The following is a 19,691-nucleotide window of genomic DNA, read 5'->3' on the forward strand; positions in this document are numbered from 1 at the left end:
CGTTATTAGTATGATTATAAACTAGGTGATGTTTCTGTCAGTTACTAGATTATTTTTCCAACCCGCTATGTAGTGACGAGTATACGGATTACGGTCGTAATGTGTATACATATAATTATAAGTTTTTTTTTTTATTGCTGTAAGATAATAATAAAATTGGGCTAACTTTGCCGCCCCTCTAAATCTGCCGCTCTAGGCTCCAGCCTACTTAGCCTATTGGTAAATCCGCCACTAACTGGTCTTTAGTTGTTACGCATAAAGGAGGGAACCTGCCTATCTTGGAGTCAAGGTTGCGTCATAGCAGATCTGGTTCACTGATTAGTTAAAAAGCCACAGACAGTCAGAATTACTCTCACATAACTCGTTTATATATAAGCATCCTGCTCGTGTCTGTACTTTCAAACAGTTTTGCAGAGCTAAATTTTAAAATTACGCAACGGATTTTGATGCGGTATTCTTCAATAGATAGAGTTATTCGAGAGGAATGTTTTTGTATATAATATACAGACAATAAATTAAAGAAATACTGATAATTTTAAAAGTTTCTAATGTGATGTCGTAAATAAACAAATTCTGTAGTACATTTAGTATCAAACTCAAACTCAAATTTCTTTATTCAATATAGAAGTATTACACTTTCTTATTGATGGTCAATTGAAACACTAGCACCGGTTCGGAAAAGAAAACACCCTGACCTGAGGAGAACCGGCGAAAGAAACTCAGCGGGTTTTTTTTTTCATGACAATTGTATATAAACAATTTAATGTGAAATGCAATAGCCAGGAGGCGATCGTTTCATTGCCAAGGTGTGCTATTGATCATAAACTCATTGTTTGTTGTTGTGTTCAATTGTAGAATAACCACCATGCACCTTTTATATTTTATATATACCTGTTATATCTTATATATTAATTTAAATTACATATTATGAAGCATATCGATGTATATTAATTATTTTTTTTATGGAATAGGTTGGCGGACGAGCATATGGGCCACCTGGTGGTAAGTGGTCACCATCACCCATACACAATGACATGTCAATGTGCCACCAAACTTGGAAACTAAGATGCTATGTCCCTTGTGCCTGTAGTTACACTGAAATTAAATGAACAATTAAATTAAACAATTTAAATGAAATGAAATAGCCAGGAGGTGATCGTTTCATTCCCAAAATCAGTATTGCATTGCGTAGCCGGGGCGGATCAATAGTTAATATCACTCATCCATAACGACATCGTCACAATTGCAAAAATCTCTAAAATGACTTTTTCATTCTAAACGATCTCATTTCGTACATACTTTCTAGTGTAATATTGTCAGAATTATTGTTTCAATAGTTTTTGATTGACATCTATATAACAATAATTCTGTTCAGTCATTTTAGAGATTTTTGCAATAGGCTATTTGACAATGCGAAAAATAAATCGTGAATTATTGTAATCAGTGTATATTATGAGTTTAAAGATGATTATTTACTAACGAAATTTGAAAATAATACTTAATTTATTCAAAAATCAATAAATAAAAATGCATTTTTTCAAACATTTATCACGTGACACAAAACGCTCCTGATTGACCGGGCTAATGATGAAGTCACTTTCTTGTAAAATTTGCTTTTCTACTATATGTGCCACAGATTAAAATACAGCACAGTGACGTCACCGACCCCATTGCAGCGCCATATTGTCAAAGTATCGTTTTCGCGCGTTATTTAAATATGGAATTTTTAATATGATATTTTTCGGCAAATATGTACTACAAATAAAAAAATAGACTTTTACTGGGTCCCTTAATCTCTACTAAATAATATAAAATTGATTTTAAAAACCAGTCAAATAGCCTATTGTGACGATATCGTTCTGGATGAGCGATATATAAGATAATCTATTTTTATATTAACATCATAAGTTCAACAGAGCAGTGAATCATTTCTATGTAACCAGTGCTTAAAACGCCTTAATTTTTTATCGAAAACGTAAACCGGTTTTATGATATAACTTGAAACTCTATGAATCGAGTTGAAGGACGAAGAGACCGTTACCATTTTCGGTCGTTAAATATTTAAATTTCATTCTTAAACATAAAAAAGCTTCAACTGACTCTAGTAAGCGACTTGCTTTATTTATAAGCTGTTCCCGCGATCTTGTACGCGTTTGAATTTAACAAAAAATAATCTGGATTATAATTACTGGATGAATCGATTTTGCTAATTTTTTTTTTTTTGTTTGAAATGTATTGCTTCAATAATGAAGGAATGCACATGTGACAGAATTTCGATGAAATTAGACACATGCAGGTTTCCTCACGATGTTTCCTTCACAGCCGAGCACGAGATGAATTATAAACACTAATTAAGCACAATAATTCCATTTGCTGTCGAAACGCTTGGCCCTCGGAGTAGTGCAAAGAGCTTCATCAAATGTATAACAGCTCATTGCCTCCACTGGTGACAGGAGGGTTCGTTTGCCTAGAGGATCGGAATTGCGATTCAACGGGGAAATGCTGCTAGCATTCTTGCCGCCATTGCACGCGGTCAAGATTTATACAGTAACTAGTTTTAATTCATGTTTTTAAATATTAAAGCATTTAATGTTATTAATTCTTATGTTAATAAATTATAAAAAATTAACCATATATATATAGTGGTGCTTGCCTAGGTTTGAACAAAAATTCATCAGTTAGGATGCACGCGTTCTAACCACTGGGCCATCACAGCTTTTCTTTATAATATTAGTATATGTAGATATATATTTAATTTTTGATTTCGTAATTAGATAACAGTTGTTTTGTGTCGACCGTTCGTTAATTCCGGTCAGGCTTCCTGCCTGGCTTAAAACAATTGACATATCCGACACGACACCGACCAACTCGTTCATTGTTATGCTAAATACCACACTACGTACGTTTTAGGGCTAAGCTGAACCAAATTTGTGATATCCATAAGTTACGACAATGCTAAAAATAAAGCGTTAATTATAGTAATCAGTGTATATTATAAGTTTAAAAATGGTTATTTATAAACGAAAGTTGAAGATAATACTCAATTCATTCGAAAATACATAAAATACAGGAAAGTGACGTCACCGACCCTATTGCAGCGCCATATTGTCCAAGTACCGTTTCTGCGCGTTATTTAAATATGGAATTTTTAATATGATATTTTTCGGCAAATATGTACTGGAAATAAAAAAAATCAACTTTTACTGGGTTCGTTAATCTCTACTAAATAATATAAAATGGATTTTAAACCCTATTACAAGCGATCCGAGATGGCCCAGTGGTTAGAATGCAACTTAACCAGTGATTACAGGTTCAAACCCAGACAAGCACCACTGAATATTCGTGTTTAATTTGTATTTACAATTCATCTCGTGCTCGACGGTGAAGGAAACATCGGGAGAAAACCTGCATGAATCTTATTTCAACGAAATTCGGATACGTGCGATACAGCAAACTATACTTGAGCAGAGTGGTGGAATATGCTCCCAGTCCCAACCTTCTCCTCGAAAGTAGAGGATGCCTGAGTCCAGTAAGTAATTTACAGGCTGTTAATATAACTACTATTACAAAACGAAGTAAGTACAAGTATTTCCCTAATAAATCAGCTATATTGTGTACTACTAAGATTTATGATTAATATAGTTATAATACAACCTCCGTGGGCGAGAGGTTAGTACACCAGTTTTCATAGGTACGCCACTCCGAGGTCCCGAGTTCAATTCCCGGCCGAGTCGATGTAGATTATCATTAGTTTTCTATGTCGTTTTGGGTCTGAGTGTTTGGTGTGTTACTTCTGATCTTCCATAACACAAGTGCGTTAGCTGCTTACATTGGGATCAGAGTAATGTATGTGATGTTGTCCAATATTTATTTATTTATTCTTGGCTGACACCGACTCCAAATATGATAAATAAAATTTTAACAAAAAGAAAAACCGACTTCAAACAAAACACTATTTTAAAACAAATGAATATGCACGAAAAAGTAATAAAAATAATTGCGTATTCAACATATTTTTTAGAGTCTTCCTAAGTTAAATGAAATGAAAAATATTAGACTACTTAAAAGTCGATTAACGATTATATCATGTAGTTATAGTTATTGGTATATTTGGAGCCGGTGTCAGCCACGGTGCCCTTGCCCCAACAATCAAAAGAAAGAAGCGATACGAGCCCCTTGATTGATCCAGTATATTATTGTGTAAAAGGTAATTTGTAAAAAACATATTTGTTAAAGTATTCTCGTATTGTTTTTTGATAGATATACTGTAGGGTTTTAATGGCTGACACCGACTCCAAATATAACAATAATTATAACTACATGATATAATCGTTAATCGACTTTTAAGTAGTCTAATATTTTTCATTTCATTTAACTTAGGAAGACTCTAAAAAATATGTTGAATACGCAATTATTTTTATTACTTTTTCGTGCATATTCATTTGTTTTAAAATAGTGTTTTGTTTGAAGTCGGTTTTTCTTTTTGTTAAAATTTTATTTATTTTTTGATTTTAAGTGAAGCTGATGTTGACTAACAATTTTTTTTTTAATATGGATAGATTAAGCGTTCCGTTTATATGAGTCAGAAACTACTTCGAGGACAATTTCAAAGGAAACTTGCGAATAAAGCAAAAATAGACTTTCGAAAATGCGGATTTAATACGTCACGCGGCGTGAACTACAAGGATCCCTCGAAAGAGCTGTAATCGAACTCAGCAAAAAAACTTTGAAAAAGACCTACTATATTGCGTACATCATATGACATCACATCACATACACAAAATTTGATTAAAGATAGTAAGAAATTCTGCCCCATATCGCACCCTAACTGCGAGCCGTATAGGAGTTCCATCACTACATAATATAAAACAAAGTCGCTTTCTCTGACCCTATATCTTTAAAACTACGCAACGGATTTTGATGCGGTTTTTTTTAATAGATAGTGTAATTCAAGGGGAAGGTTTGTGTATATAATAAATGAACAATATAGTAAAGAAACACTGACAATTTTAGAAGTTTGCAATGTGATGTCGTAAATAAACAAATTCTTTAGTATATTTAGTATCAGTATTGCACCCGTGAGAAGTCGGGGCGGGTCGCTAGTTGATTATAATATTAATATAATATAATATAATTAATATAATTAATAAATTAAACATTATTCAGTGGAATGCCCAGAGCGTTAGACCGAAATTATTATCATTTACAGAACTTTTAAACCAAGAAAAAATTCATGTTGCCGCTATCAGTGAGACTTGGCTTGAACCTGGTAGTGATTTAAAAATTAACAATTATAATATTTATAGACAGGACAGACATGACTCTTATGGGGGAGTAGCAGTATTGGTTCACAAAACTGTTAAATCCTTTGCTCAACGTATACACATAGAAAATACTAATATTGAAGTTGTATGTGTCAAGTTGACTAACTTTTCACCAGTAGAAAATATTATTTCAATTTATTGTCCTCCACTTATTACTATTTCCTCATTTGACTGGGATAGAATATTTTCGTTGTTTATGTCAAAAACATTGATTTTAGGTGATCTTAATGCTCATCACTCCACTTGGTCTTCGAAAACAGATACAAGAGGATCTCTAATATTTGATTCATTAATAGATAGTCAATATGTAGTCCTTAATGATGGACAGGCGACCAGAATGAGGCTAATTGAGGGTATACTTCAGCAGTCAGCCCCAGATGTTACATTAGGGTCTTTAGATGTATCTCTAAAGTTTCATTGGAAAGTTTTAAATGAATCTTTAGGTAGTGATCATTTAATAATTAAATTATCCACTCATAACACTCAATCCTATCCTCCTTTATTACGTAGAAATTTTCGAAAATCCAATTGGGACATGTATAAAATGGTTTCGGGTGAAAAGTTTGCTAACTATTCGTTAACTTCAGATCTGCAGAAGGGATATGATGAATTTGTCTCAATTATTAATGACGCTGCTGATAAATCTATACCGATAATAAAGTATAGCCAGAATCCAGAATCTAATTTTGCCCCACGTCCTTTTTGGTCTCCAAATTTATCTCTTTCAGTTGCTCAACGTAGATTGGCACTGGCAGAGTTTAGACGAAATCCGATCCCACAGAATTTTAATAAATTAAAAGATTATATTGGTTTAGCTCAAAGAGCCATTCGACGTGCTAAAGACAATAACTTCCAGAATACTTGGACTTCAGTGGATGAAAATGTAAGTAGTAATGAAATGTGGCGTAAAATGGCTTGGTTAAAAGGATATAGGACTATAAAACGTAATGTTGATCCTACATGTGCTAAATTACTCCTTCGTTCGTTAACCCCTGACTTTGTGTCCCCGCCATGTCCTGATTTTTTGAGTTTCAACCCTAAAATAGAATGTTCTATCTCGCTGCAGGAGCTAGAATCGTGTATTAAATCAAAGGATACATCTCCTGGATTAGACGGTATAACTTATTCTATGGTTAAAAATTTACATAAGTCAGGAAAATTGGCCCTTTTGACATTATATAATAGCTTTTTAGCTAATAATTATGTTCCAAAACAATGGAGAGAAATTAAGGTTGTACCTATTCCCAAACCCGGTCGAGATCATGACAATAACAAGTCGTTCCGTCCTATTTCTTTATTGTCATGTTTGTGTAAAATTTTTCACTATATTTTATACAGAAGACTTGAATGGTACCTAGAAAGAAAAAATGTCTTCTCTGTTAATACTGTGGGATTTAGAAAAGGTAAATCATGTTTAGATAGTTTAAGTAGCCTTACAACTAGAATTCAAATAGGTTTTTCGAAAGGTTATTCTACAATAGGATGTTTCATAGATATTGAGGATGCATATAATAACGTTGACAATGTTTCATTAATTTATATTTTAGATAGATTAAATGTGGGTTCAAAAATTTGTAGATATTTGTTCAGTTTTTTACAAGAAAGAATTTTACATATTGAAGTTGATAATAAATCAATAAGTAGATTTACGGCTCGCGGACTCGCTCAGGGAGATCCTTTATCCCCTTTGTTATTTAACGTAGCAACAATAGATATATGTAGTAATATTGAAAAAATCCTATTTATATCTCAATATGCTGATGATTTTGTTATTTATACTCATTGTCAATCGAGTTATGAGGGTCAAATTAAAATTCAAACTGCTCTAGACTCTATTCACAGCATGTTATCAAGAATTGGCTTAGATATTTCATATATGAAGAGCAAAATATGTGTTTTTAAAAGAGGTTATCATACAGAATCTATTGACGTTAGAGTTAAGGGACACCAAATAGAATTAGTCAATAGCGTGAAATATTTGGGTCTTTGGTTAGATCGAAATCTAAGGTGGGGTAAACATATTAATGAAGTCCGTGAAAAAGTGCTTAATTACATCAAAATTTTTAAAGTATTAGTTGGTACAGATTGGGGTGTACATCCAACACATTTAAGACATTTATACTTAGCTCTTATTCGTAGTCGAATTGATTATGGGAGTTTTTTATATGATAATAGTTGCGCGAGTAATTTAAAGAAATTAGATCGAGTTCAAAATATTTGTTTGCGTTTAATAGGGGGCTTTATAAAAAGCACGCCTATACACGTAATGGAATCCGAGTTATGTTTGTGTCCTTTATTTTTCCGAAGACATTTTCTGGCCGGTAAGTTCTGGTTAAAGTGTAAGTCATTTAAAAATAATGATATTATATATCTATTAGAGACCCTTTCTAACTTCATGAATAATTTTTATTGGCGACGTAAAAAGAAACCATTGTTATATATTTTACATAATAATTTGAAAGTAAAAGAAATGTCTAGTAGTGATTTAAACGAAATGTTTTCTTTGGATATGTGGTTAAACAACTTTAATTTATCTAATATCGTAAAGCCTGTTATTGAAGGTATTAGTAAACCGAAACATTGTTTTGATTCCGATTATTTAAAAGCTCTTTGTTATCAGAAACTGAGTCAAGAGTATTCTGGATTTTATAAAATATACACAGATGGTTCCAAAGACATTAGCTGCAGTGGCGCTGCTTTTTTAGATTATAATACGGGAATCTATTCAAAATTTCAAATTAAAGCAAGAGTCTCGATTATGTTTGTTGAGCTTGTGGCAATCGCTGAAGCCTTGTCCTACATTGAATCGATTGATTTTCATAAATTTGTTATATTTACCGACTCGAAAAGTGCTCTTTTACATATCTTAAAATGTACAGCACCCCACAGAGGTCTTCCTATTGCTTTCACTATTTTAAAATGTTTATCAAAGTTTAAATCTAATAATAAAACAATAATCTTGCAATGGATACCATCTCATGTCGGGTTAGTGGGAAATGAGGAAGTTGACCGACTAGCTAAAGAAGCTATATCCGATGGTATTGAATTTAAGTGTTTACCTAGTCCCACCGATCTTTTAGGGGATATTAAACGAATATGTCACGAGATGTGGTCTGAATATTTTAATGAAAGATCGCTTATCAAAGGAATCTGGTATAAAACTATACAACCTAGACTTTTTGGATCTCTCTGGTTCCTAAATTCCAAATTAAAGCGCAAAGATATTACAACTGCCTTAAGATTGCGCTCTGGTCACATTCCACTGAATAGTTTCGGATATATGATGAGAAAAGTGAATTCTCCTAATTGTACTGTGTGCGGTGTGGTAGAGGATGTCTATCACATTTTAGAAGAATGTGTTCGTGTTAGGGCGCTAAAGGGAGCTGTTGTCGCTAGTCGTGGTTATAATATTGGTGTTTATAATAGCATTTTAGCTTCTCCATTGTCTAACGAAGCTAAATCTGTTTATAAATTTGTAAATTTAGCTCTCAAAAATAGAAATTAGAAAGCCTTATCTATGACTGTATTGTACTAATATGTGATGTAAGAAATGTATTTAACTGTATATAATGACGAGGGTGACATATTCACTTAGTGAAAAAACCCTCTATAATAAATAAAGAAAAAAAAAAAAAAAAAAAAAAAACAATTTAAAGGCCATATAGACTGTCCATACATTTGTATGATAATATTAATGACGTAATAATTATTCTCATGTTAAGTGAGTCAGTATTATAATGTCATTTATTAGTCATACAGTTCACTTGTTAGCATAATATTAGATCTTTAAAATATATCACAGATATTGAATCTGTTGATCAGCGGTTCCCAAAGTGGTGCAGTGTGCACCCCCAGGGGTCCACGGGAGTCATGATGGGGGTCTACTATTTTTTATTTTTTTTTTTTTATGGATAAGGTTGGCTGACGAGCATATGAGCCACCTGATGGTAAGTGGTCATCACCCATAGACAATGACGCTGTAAGAAATATTAACTATTCCTTACATCGTCAATGCGCCACCAACCTTGGGAACTAAGATGTTATGTCCCTTGTGCCTGTAGTTACACTGGCTCATTCACCCTTCAAACCGGAACACAACAATTCCAATACTGCGTACTGTTATTTGGCGGTGGAATAACTGATGAGTGGGTGGTACCTTCCCAGGCGGGCTTGCACAAAGCCCTACCACCAAGTAAAAAATGGGGGTCCATAAGATGTTAATGGGGGTCCGCGAAAATTTATCCGCTTTTGATAGTAAAGAGCAAAATTGTAAGCGTAGTTATATTACCTTATTAATTTTTTCTTGTAGGTAATTCTTTTAATAAGTAAAGTGTTAGAAAATGTACTATTTTTCGTTTTTATGGCGGAACTCAGAAGCGACATTATTTTATATTTCGGCGACTTTAAGGATGTGGTAGAAATGTAGCTGCATGGATTCCACCGAAACCAATAAAATTTCGAAAGTGGTCAACGATAAATAAGTTTGGGAACTACTGCTATAGATTATTATTATACAGTGTAAAACAAAGTCGCTTACCGCGGTCTGTCCCTATGTATGCTTAGATCTTTAATACGCAACGGATTTTGATGCGGTTTTTTTCAATAAATAGAGTGATTCAAGAGAAAGTTTTATATGTGTAATACATGTACAATATAGTAAAGAAACACTGATGATTTTAGAAGTGTCTAATGTGATGTCGTAAATTAACAAATTCTGTAGTATATTTAGTTTCAGCATAGCAATCTTGCGAAGTCGGGGCGGGTCACTAGTACGATATAAAACAAAGTCGCTTCCCGCCAATTGTATGCTTTGATCTTTTAAGCTGTGTGACGGATTTCAATGCAGTTTTTATCAACAGAAATTGTCAAAAAGAAGGTTGTGTATAATCTATTGATAGATATAATGAAATTGTCTGTTAGTATTATTAAAATAGCCCTTCTTTACTCAATGCATATGTGTATACGGTACATATAGCAAAATAACATTTTTAATATTTTTGTTTCTCTGTCTGTCTGTTTGTTACGGCTAATCTGTGACACAGCTGGACGGATTTTTCACTAGCAGATAACTCATGTAATAAGAAGTAACTTAGGCTACAACAATAACTTTTTTTTAATTCAAACGCGCACAAAGTACGAGCATAGCTAGTACATAAATATCATTGTAGAAATACCGAAAATTTCAACTAGAAGAAATCTTCTTAGAATACTTGGAAAAATTTCCTTACTAAATTTTATTTAGACTAAATGTTATATTACTTACACTTCAGTTTACGGATTAGTAAGCTGAAGTGGCAGTGGGCTGGTCTTATTTGTCGTAGAACCGACAACCGTTGGGGAAAACGTCTAGAGAACGGTCTAGAGTGGGGACCGCGTCTCGGCAAACGTAGTGTAGGACGTCCTCAGGCACGGCGGAGTGACGATATACGCAAGACGGCAGGCAGGAGCTGGATGCGAGTAGCCGGAGAAAGACCACAGTGGCGTGCACTTGGAGAGGCCTATGTCCAGCAGTGGACAAAATGGGATGATGATGATGATGATGATGATTGTTATATAAAGTTATTACACGTGTGTGCAGTCGTGTCGGGTTCCGTAGATGTTATATTTATGAATCTCTGTATTTTAAACTGTCAAAATCTAAACTTAAAAGAGCAAGAGAAATACGTTTGTCAGGTCACCAGTTTTATTTCTGTTTTTGGAAGGATTTTTCCTATTACCGTATGTTTACTTCAATGAGATGTCACCTTATGAGATCAATATTTAAACAGTAACTAATTTCAATTCATATTTGTATATATTTAAGAATTTAATGATATTAATTCTTATGTAAATATTTTCACCTTTTCAAGTAATGTCTTAGTCATGAATGAATAATAAGAATTAAAAATTCTGTGCATTTTTCTTTTATAAGATATTCTACAATTCGAATTATTAAAAAAAAACATTAATGATGAAATCGATTAGACTTACGTCACGTTTTAGATAAAACTCAACAGTAACGTTTTAGTTACCTTACATTTATTGACAGACTTCAAAGAAAGAGTTTATTAATGTAAATAATGTTTTAATTTATGGCAGTATATACTTCCTCTTTGGTAACATTTCAATTAAAAAAAATATGACAGCTGATTATTTTTTGTAAAGATGTTTATAATATTTCTTTTATTTCTTGAAACATTTCTTACGAGCTATACATTACAATAAAGATTTCGTTTTTTGTTTTAAATGTGAAATATTAAAAAAAATTACTTGTTATTCAGAGGACAGGTTTCGAATTCTAATTTCGAATATCTATCGAATTCCTAGACAACTCGCCGAATTTATATTCGTCTTTATGCAAATAAACTTTGTTGAAAATTAAAAATATATATATAGACGCATCACATTTGCTAATTGATCGATAAAAAATACACCAATTCTTAAAAACAATACTTTAAATTTAACAATTACAATTAGAATACAACCTAGGATTAGGAATGATGTTCAAACGCCATTAAAAAAAAAGAACAAAAATTAAAATGGCGCGAAAAACTTTTGTCATGATCTGTGCTAATTATATATTGAATTATTAATGGCATATAGGTAAGCATTGTGGTCAACACAGTATATAATCATTGGCGTTGTGATATTAACCATTCCTTACACGTCCAATGTGTGATTGAACTTGAGAACTAAGATGACCCTTGATACTATTATTACAATGGTTCACTAACCCCAAAGTCTATTGAGAAAGGTCTACACTGAATATCGTAATAATCTATATTCTATACTAGTATTATAGCTGTGCCCGTGACCTTGTACGCCTTTGAATATTACAAAAAAAATATAATCGTAGCCAGTTAATAGTCAAAATAGGTTCAGCCGTTCCAGATATTAGCCGGACAAAAAACAGACAAAAATTGTAAAAAATATTATTTTGGTATATGTACCGTGTATACATACACATGCATTGAGTAAAAAAGGGCTATTTTTATGTTATTATATTAAAGTAACTCCGTTGATTTTTGATGAAAATTAAGTATGAAGACGCGTCATATAACAAGAATAACGCCTAGTAACAAACTCCAAAAAAACGTGCGAAGACGCGTGCTCCAACTAGTGCTAATACATCTTAGACTATATATTTATATGTTACACTTACAAGTAACTTAATAATTCAAGAGACCTATTAAACTACCCAGTTTGTCTAGAAGGAATACCACTTCATTGTACATTTTGATACCGGAAATAGCTTCTTTTGTAGTTTTGACGTGTTAAATACATATGTATTGGAAAATTTATTTGAATATAGCAATGATACTCTAATAAACAGATATGTTATATCCATACTAAACAACAGAAAAAAGTGTGCCGCGCCGGGGACCGTTTATTTTACATTTCGTTACAAGTAAAAAGGATAGCTTGATAAAAACAATAAGTAAAAGGATAACTAGATGTTTAATTACGCAAAACGTATTACTACGTAATTATGATGTATTATTATTATAACGTATTAGGTACTACGTAAAACGACTAAAGGCAGACGTCCCGATTGGGACGGTTTTCTAGGTTTACTTTTTACGCGTTAATAACATATCCGTTTACTACAACATCATTGGAATTTAGAGTATTTAATATTATAGAATATAGTTTTTTTTTTTTTAATTTGATAATTGATAGGAGGAAATGATATTAATTCTAAAGCAAAGTCCGTTTTTTAACGGTAAAGATTCTAGGAAGGATCGCTTGCTATTGTATCTGGTTCAAGGAATTCAAAACGTAAATAAACTCGATGCAACAAGACGTAACAACGAAATTAAAAAAGTTTTTTTTATTTATGTAGTACTTATAGGAAGAAGAAAAATTATATTATTCCTAAAAAAATATTAAAAATAATTTAAAAAGTTACGTTCGTACGTAAATGATTTATCAAATTATCGAAATAAAATTAACAAGTCAAATGAATACTATCTTGCTGTCTATTTTTTTTTCGTACGTTAATATATTGGACGAAAAAGAAACTGCATATGAAAAATAAAGTATGTATACTGAAAGTTAATTCCATAAGAAGCCGGCTATATAAATCAAAATCATGCCAAAATATATATTTACCGCCATCCTGTTGCTCTACTTTAGATAACCAAACACCACACTTGCGTAACTTTTATTTTCGAACACAACACTTCACTGTATAAAAAAAAAAGAAACTTTATGTCATGATTTTGACATTTATATATTTCCAACGAAACGGTCAGTCCTGACTGCGGGGCAAAAATGATTTGAAATTCGAATTTCGAATGACGTGCCTTGCCTTCAAATATAGCGTGGTCTGTGCAATATGTATCATTAACATACTCTAATCCTTTTGTTATTTTAGTACTTCATTTGTTAAAATCTGTAATTATTAAAAAATCATTAAAATATATAAATCATATTTGACTACAAAACTATTTATATATTCTAACAATTTATTCGTATTGACATTTAAAAATAAAATATATCTATCTCTTTTTATTTTATGTTCAAAACGGTTTATAACGCACAGTCCGTACTATAGAACGCTTGAACGCGGTTTGTGTGGGCAGTGACGTCAGGCCAACCGGTTCTTGCGTTTTTTGTACGGAGCGGAGAACATTCCGTTCATTTTATGGGATAAACGCCCGTAAATTAGGTATAAATAGAAGATATTTTCGCTTGAATATTCAATGATACATTTTCCCTCGCTTCTGGAGTTCGAAGCCGTTATGAGCGCTGAAGCGCTTGTTATTTTTATAATTTATATTTAAAAAAGGTAAGTAAGTGTCGATTTTTTTTTATCTATTTTTATAATTGTCACTTTTTTTTTAAAACATTTTTCTTGATGTGCATGCAAGTTTTTAGGTTGGTATAGTAAAAAATATAGTGTAAAGCTATTAATTATATATTTATCGCACGATTCTGTTGTTATTGTTAAAATGTGGTATATAATTGTCAGCGCACATACTATTCATATATGTTTATCTATTTTATGTAATCAAAGATTTCTATTACACTTAAAAGATCAGACGAGTGTATTAAATGGGCATATTTTTATAAAAATGCGTGGAATTAATACTCGTGGACTTCCAGGCAGGATAAATTACATACATATATAAGTGTAATTAACTACCATGACTGTATTTTTATATGGTGAAAAATATTATCCGCTGAGTTTCTTACCAGTTCTTCTCGGTAGAACCTACTTTCCGAACTCGTGGTAGCTTCACTTAATTGTAAAATGACGATTCAAAAGTGCTTGTATAAGCCTACTTGAATAAAGTATATTTTGATTTGATTTGTTTAACTTAGTAACAAATATATGTATTAACATGACAATTACCAATGATGGACATAAGCCCCTCTCAAATTGTGTCAAAGCTCCCGATTCCTCGCTTTCCTTATCCAATCAGAGCCCACCATTTTCTACAAGTCATTGGCTCACCTACGTTGCATTCACTCTAACCCTGGTCTACTCCAAAGCCATCCTCGGCAAACGTGACTACTATATTTACAATTCAGTCTGCTAATTATGTAAGCTATGTCGGTAACAACGTTTTTGAATATCCTTCTTGCTGATTTAACCATCACAGTTACTCCAAGCGTAGCTCACTCTATAGTAAGCTGAGCTGCTTTTAATTTGTGAACTAGTCCCTGTATATTAAACCTCTTTGCTTTATGTTATTTAATAATAATAAAGCTTTATTTCCCTTATTAGTTGTATAGTACAATGTCATCGTTTATGTGTTAGTATTTTAATATATTAGTATGTTTATTTATTAATTCTACTTTTGTCCTCTATGTATATTTACTATTCTTGACGACCTCCATGGTCGAGTGGTGTGTACACCGGTTTTTATGGGTACGCCATTCTGAGGTCCCGGGTTTGATTCCCGGCCGAGTCGATGTAGATTATCATTAGTTTTCTATGTTGTCTTGGGTCTGGGAGTTTGTGGTACCGTCGTTACTTCTGATTTCCATAACACAAGTGCTTCAGCTACTTACATTGGGATCAGAGTAATGTATGTGATGTTGTCTCATATATATTATATATAAGGGCCGCCTAATTCGGTAAAAGCCTCCTCCAAATGTTGCCAGCTATCTCTGTCCCTCGCCACTCTCGTCCAAAGCGCTCCCGATACACCTGCAATATCTTATGAATGGTCTGCCTTGTTTTCTCTTGGTAAATGTTATTTAATAACAAATGTTAAATGTCACTCTTAAGAACTATGTACTTTTATTGTGTTGAATAAAACCGTCAATATATACGAGGTGTTATCTTATTTCAGTGCCACTGTTATTGTCTTAAATTCCAAGCCATACCATATAGGTAAATCGCACTGGTCGGAAACTATTGTTTTCAAAACGATCGATGGTAGAAGGAATTTCAGGTCAATTAAAAAAACGTAATATAAGCATTTTTATTGACATTTTAAAAGATTTAATTTAATGTAGATTTTAATGCAGTTTTCCTCGCGACGTTTTCTTTCACCGCTGAGCACGAGACGAATTGTAAACACAAATTAAGCACTTGAAAATTGATGCAAGCCTGAATTTGAACCCGAAGTTATCGGTTAAGATGCACGCTTGTTCATCTTGAATATAATCTTCTATCGAGAAATATCCTGTATTTGGTTTAATATGTGATTTGAAATGTTAATCGGCCAAGATGAAAATATAAATATCACTTCCAATACGCCGCAAACTAAGTCTCTAAAATATGCCTTTTGCACCACAAACGGGAATTTATATATAAATAACTTGCATAGGATAACCGCAGCCTGAGTGAACCAACGATTCATATTCGTATCTCACTTGTAAAATGATGTAACTGTACGATGATACATAATTTGCTTAAACATCTAAAAGAAAAGTAAAAAGTAAAGTAACAGCCTGTAAATTTCCAACTGCTAGGCTAAAAGCCTCCTCTTTGAGGACAAGGTTTGGAACATATTCCACCACGCTGTTCCAATGCGGGTTGGTGGAATGCACATGTAGCAGAATTGCTATGAAATTAGTCACATGCAGGTTTCCTCATGATGTTTTCCTTCACCGTTGAGCAAGAGATGAATTATAAAGACAAATTAAGCACATGAAACAGCGGTGCTTGCCTGGGATTGAACCCGCAATCATCGGTTAAGATGCACGCGTTCTAACCACTGGGCCATCTCGACTCAAGTATACTTCCTCACTATACTTCCTCGGTAGTATAGTGGTAAGTATCCCCGCCTGTCACGCAGGAGACCGGGGTTCGATTTCCTTAAACATCTACCACCCTTCAAATTTTATTATAATTATGGTCAACTAGGTGTTAAAAAACTAAACTTCAAAATTAGATTTTTTTGTTGTTGGTTTAATGGCTTCTGTGCGTATTAATAATCCTAAAGTCACCTAGATAAGACTCCGAGGCTGACCTACTGCTAGTTTAGTAAGTACCAAAGTTTAATAATATACTAAATACAAAATAATTGGAATAATTTATCGAACACTTATAAAAGAAATAATTTAATTACTACTGAATTAAAAAAAAAATCATAATTAAACATTTAAAATGTATGACTAAAAACTTTTTAAATTATTTTGTATAAAAAAATAAGGTTAGTAACCTATCGACATTTTTAATCATAATTAAAAGATAATTAAGAATTAAAAAAAAAAAAATAAAACAAATATTTTAATCATAAGACTTTAATCGAAAAAAAAAATCTCAAAATTGTTAATCACAAGTCAAGTGCTTAAAGCGCTGTTAATTTACATCACAAATACAAATAATTTAATAAAAAGATTTTATTCGATATTTAAAAAATGTAATGTTAAATTTAATTATAAGTGAAGCGCTTAAAGCGCTGTTAATATTCGTCACGGAGGTGTGTAGACTTCAGAGGCTTGTCTTCGACGTCAAAAGAAACAAAATAAAGTTTAAAATATTTTAAACGTAAAACTGATTTGCTTACAAAACACGTAGCGACAGCCACGTGTGTGCATTGTTTAATTTAATTTCTATTGTACGTTGTGTAAATGCAAATAAATGCAAATAATTAATTATTAAACATGAAAAAAGTTATGGCAATTTTGTTTAAAGACTAGCATGTGCCTGTGACTTTGCTCGCGTGGAATTTGGATTATATTTAACTATCGACCTGCGCCGATTTCGCACGGGAGTAATGATATGACATCACAGTAGAAACTTCTAAAATTATCAGTGTTTCTTTACTATATTGTCCATGAATTATATACAAAAACCTTCTCGAAATCACCTTATCTATTAAAAAAAACGCATCAAAATCCATCGCGTAGTTTTGAAGATTTAAACTACTACTTTGTGGTAGGGCTTTGTGCAAGCCCGTCTGGGTAGGTACCACCCACTCGTCAGTTATTCTACCGCCAAATAACGGTACTCAGTATTGTTGTTCCGGTTTGAAGGGTAAGTGAGCGGTAACTACAGACACAAGGGACATAACATCTTCCCAAGGTTAGTGGCACATTGACGATGTAAGGAATAGTTAATATTTCTTACGGCGTCATTGTCTATGGGTGATTGTGACTACCAAGTGACAACTTACCATCAGGTGGCCCATATCCTCGTCCGCCAACCTATACCATAAAAAAAGCATACATAGGGACATAGGGACAGAGAAAGCGACTTTGTTTTATACTATGTATTGATAGTGAAGAGTAATCTATACTTGTGTACGAATATTATAAATGTGAAAGTAATTCTGTTTGTTTGTAGATCTTTAACGACCGAACCAGTGAATCTATTTTGATGAAATGAAGCAATTTTAAAGTCCAACAAATTTAAAATAAGTAATATAGATAATATAGATTTATTCCGGTTCAATTATTTTAAGCAAAAAACAAAATCCGAGATTCATATGTAATATAATATGTCGCATAATTGCTTAGTGAACATTTTAGGTGTTCCTTACATAAAAAAAAAACAAAAAAATAAATTTGGGTTCCTTAAAGAAGGCCGAGATTGCCCAATATGTTGCTTGGCGATAATTGAATTTCCATGTTTAGAGGAGAGTTGAGGCTTCTTGAATAAGACTCTTGATGAGTGGTCGAAGGAATGATTTAATGAAAAATTACACCGATATATATACAAAAAATACAAAATAAATTAACCAATCAAAAAACAGTATAAAGAAATAACAAGAAATAAAAGAGACGGAGGATGTCGTTTCGTCTTGCTCGCACACGCTGACGTCACGCGCCGAGCTTCGCGCGCCTCATGCTGGGTCGCGTACTCGCTGCCGCGATGTTATAAATATCGCCCCCGCACGTCGCGTCAGCCATTTCGTTCGAGCGCCGCGCGGAGAGAAGACGACTGCACTGAAGATCGCCGTGTCGACTCGCCATGTGTTGTGAAGCGAAGTGTTGAAGAAAGTTGAAGATATGAAGATAAACGAATCTAAAAACAGTCCTTTTCAGGACTAATCTTGTTTCGATACGACTTAAAAAACAGTCCTTTTCAGGACTAATCTTGTTTCGATACGACTTGAAAAACAGTCCTTTTCAGGACTAATCTTGTTTCATTACGACGCAAAAAAACAGTCCTTTTCAGGACTAAACTTGTTTCAACGACGACGCGAAAAACAGTCCTTTTCAGGACTAATCTTGTTTCAATACGACGCGTCTTAACAGTGCTGCTACACATGCTTAATTTGTTTGTAATCTTTTTCGTTGGTCAGTTTCGAATTAAACAAATTCCCAACAACGGCCTGTAATTTTCCCACTACTGGGCTAAGACCTCCTCTCCCGTTGAGGAGAAGGTTTTGGAACATATTCCACCACGCTGTTCAAATGCGGGTTGTAATACACACGTGGCAGAATTTCTACGAAATTAGACACATACAGGTTTCCTCTCGATGTTTCCCTTCACCGCCGAGCACTAGATGAATTATAAACTCAAATTAAGCATATGAATATTCGGTGTTTACCTGGATTTCAACCTCGAAAATTTTGAAATTCACGCTTTTCATATTTGAAAATGTTTATTTAGAATGTTTAAACTTAGTCAGTTTAGTAGTGAAAAAAAAGGAATTACATTATTGTAATTATTATTATAATTATTAAATAATTATTTGCTTGCAATAGGCTATTTGACAGGTTTTTAAAATCCATTTTATATTATTTAGTAGAGATTAAGGAACCCAGTAAAAGTTGTTTTTTTTATTTCTAGTAAATATTTGCCGAAAAATATCATATTGAAAATTCCATATTTAAATAACGCGCGAAAACGCTACTTGGACAATATGGCGCCGCAATGGGGTCGATGACGTCACTTTCTTGTATTTTAATCTGTGGTTACTAAAATATTGGAAAAATTAAGAAAATACAAAGTAATAAAAATCGAGAGGATTTTTTTTT

At 33.0% G+C, this 19,691-nt stretch overlaps 1 protein-coding gene across 1 annotated transcript in view; it reads right to left on the minus strand.

Annotated features, from left to right (window-relative positions):
• Window positions 1-13,606, minus strand: part of LOC124542245 (solute carrier family 2, facilitated glucose transporter member 1-like) — a 29,603-nt gene extending 15,997 nt beyond the window's left edge. The window contains exon 1 of the mRNA XM_047120193.1: window positions 13,416-13,606. Coding sequence (XP_046976149.1) covers window positions 13,416-13,421 — 6 coding nt within the window. The 5' untranslated portion in view covers window positions 13,422-13,606. The remainder of the gene's footprint in view (window positions 1-13,415) is intronic.
• Window positions 13,607-19,691: the final 6,085 nt, after the last annotated feature.

The sequence above is a fragment of the Vanessa cardui genome, chromosome 30, assembly GCF_905220365.1.
Source record: "Vanessa cardui chromosome 30, ilVanCard2.1, whole genome shotgun sequence".
Lineage (NCBI taxonomy): Eukaryota > Metazoa > Arthropoda > Insecta > Lepidoptera > Nymphalidae > Vanessa > Vanessa cardui.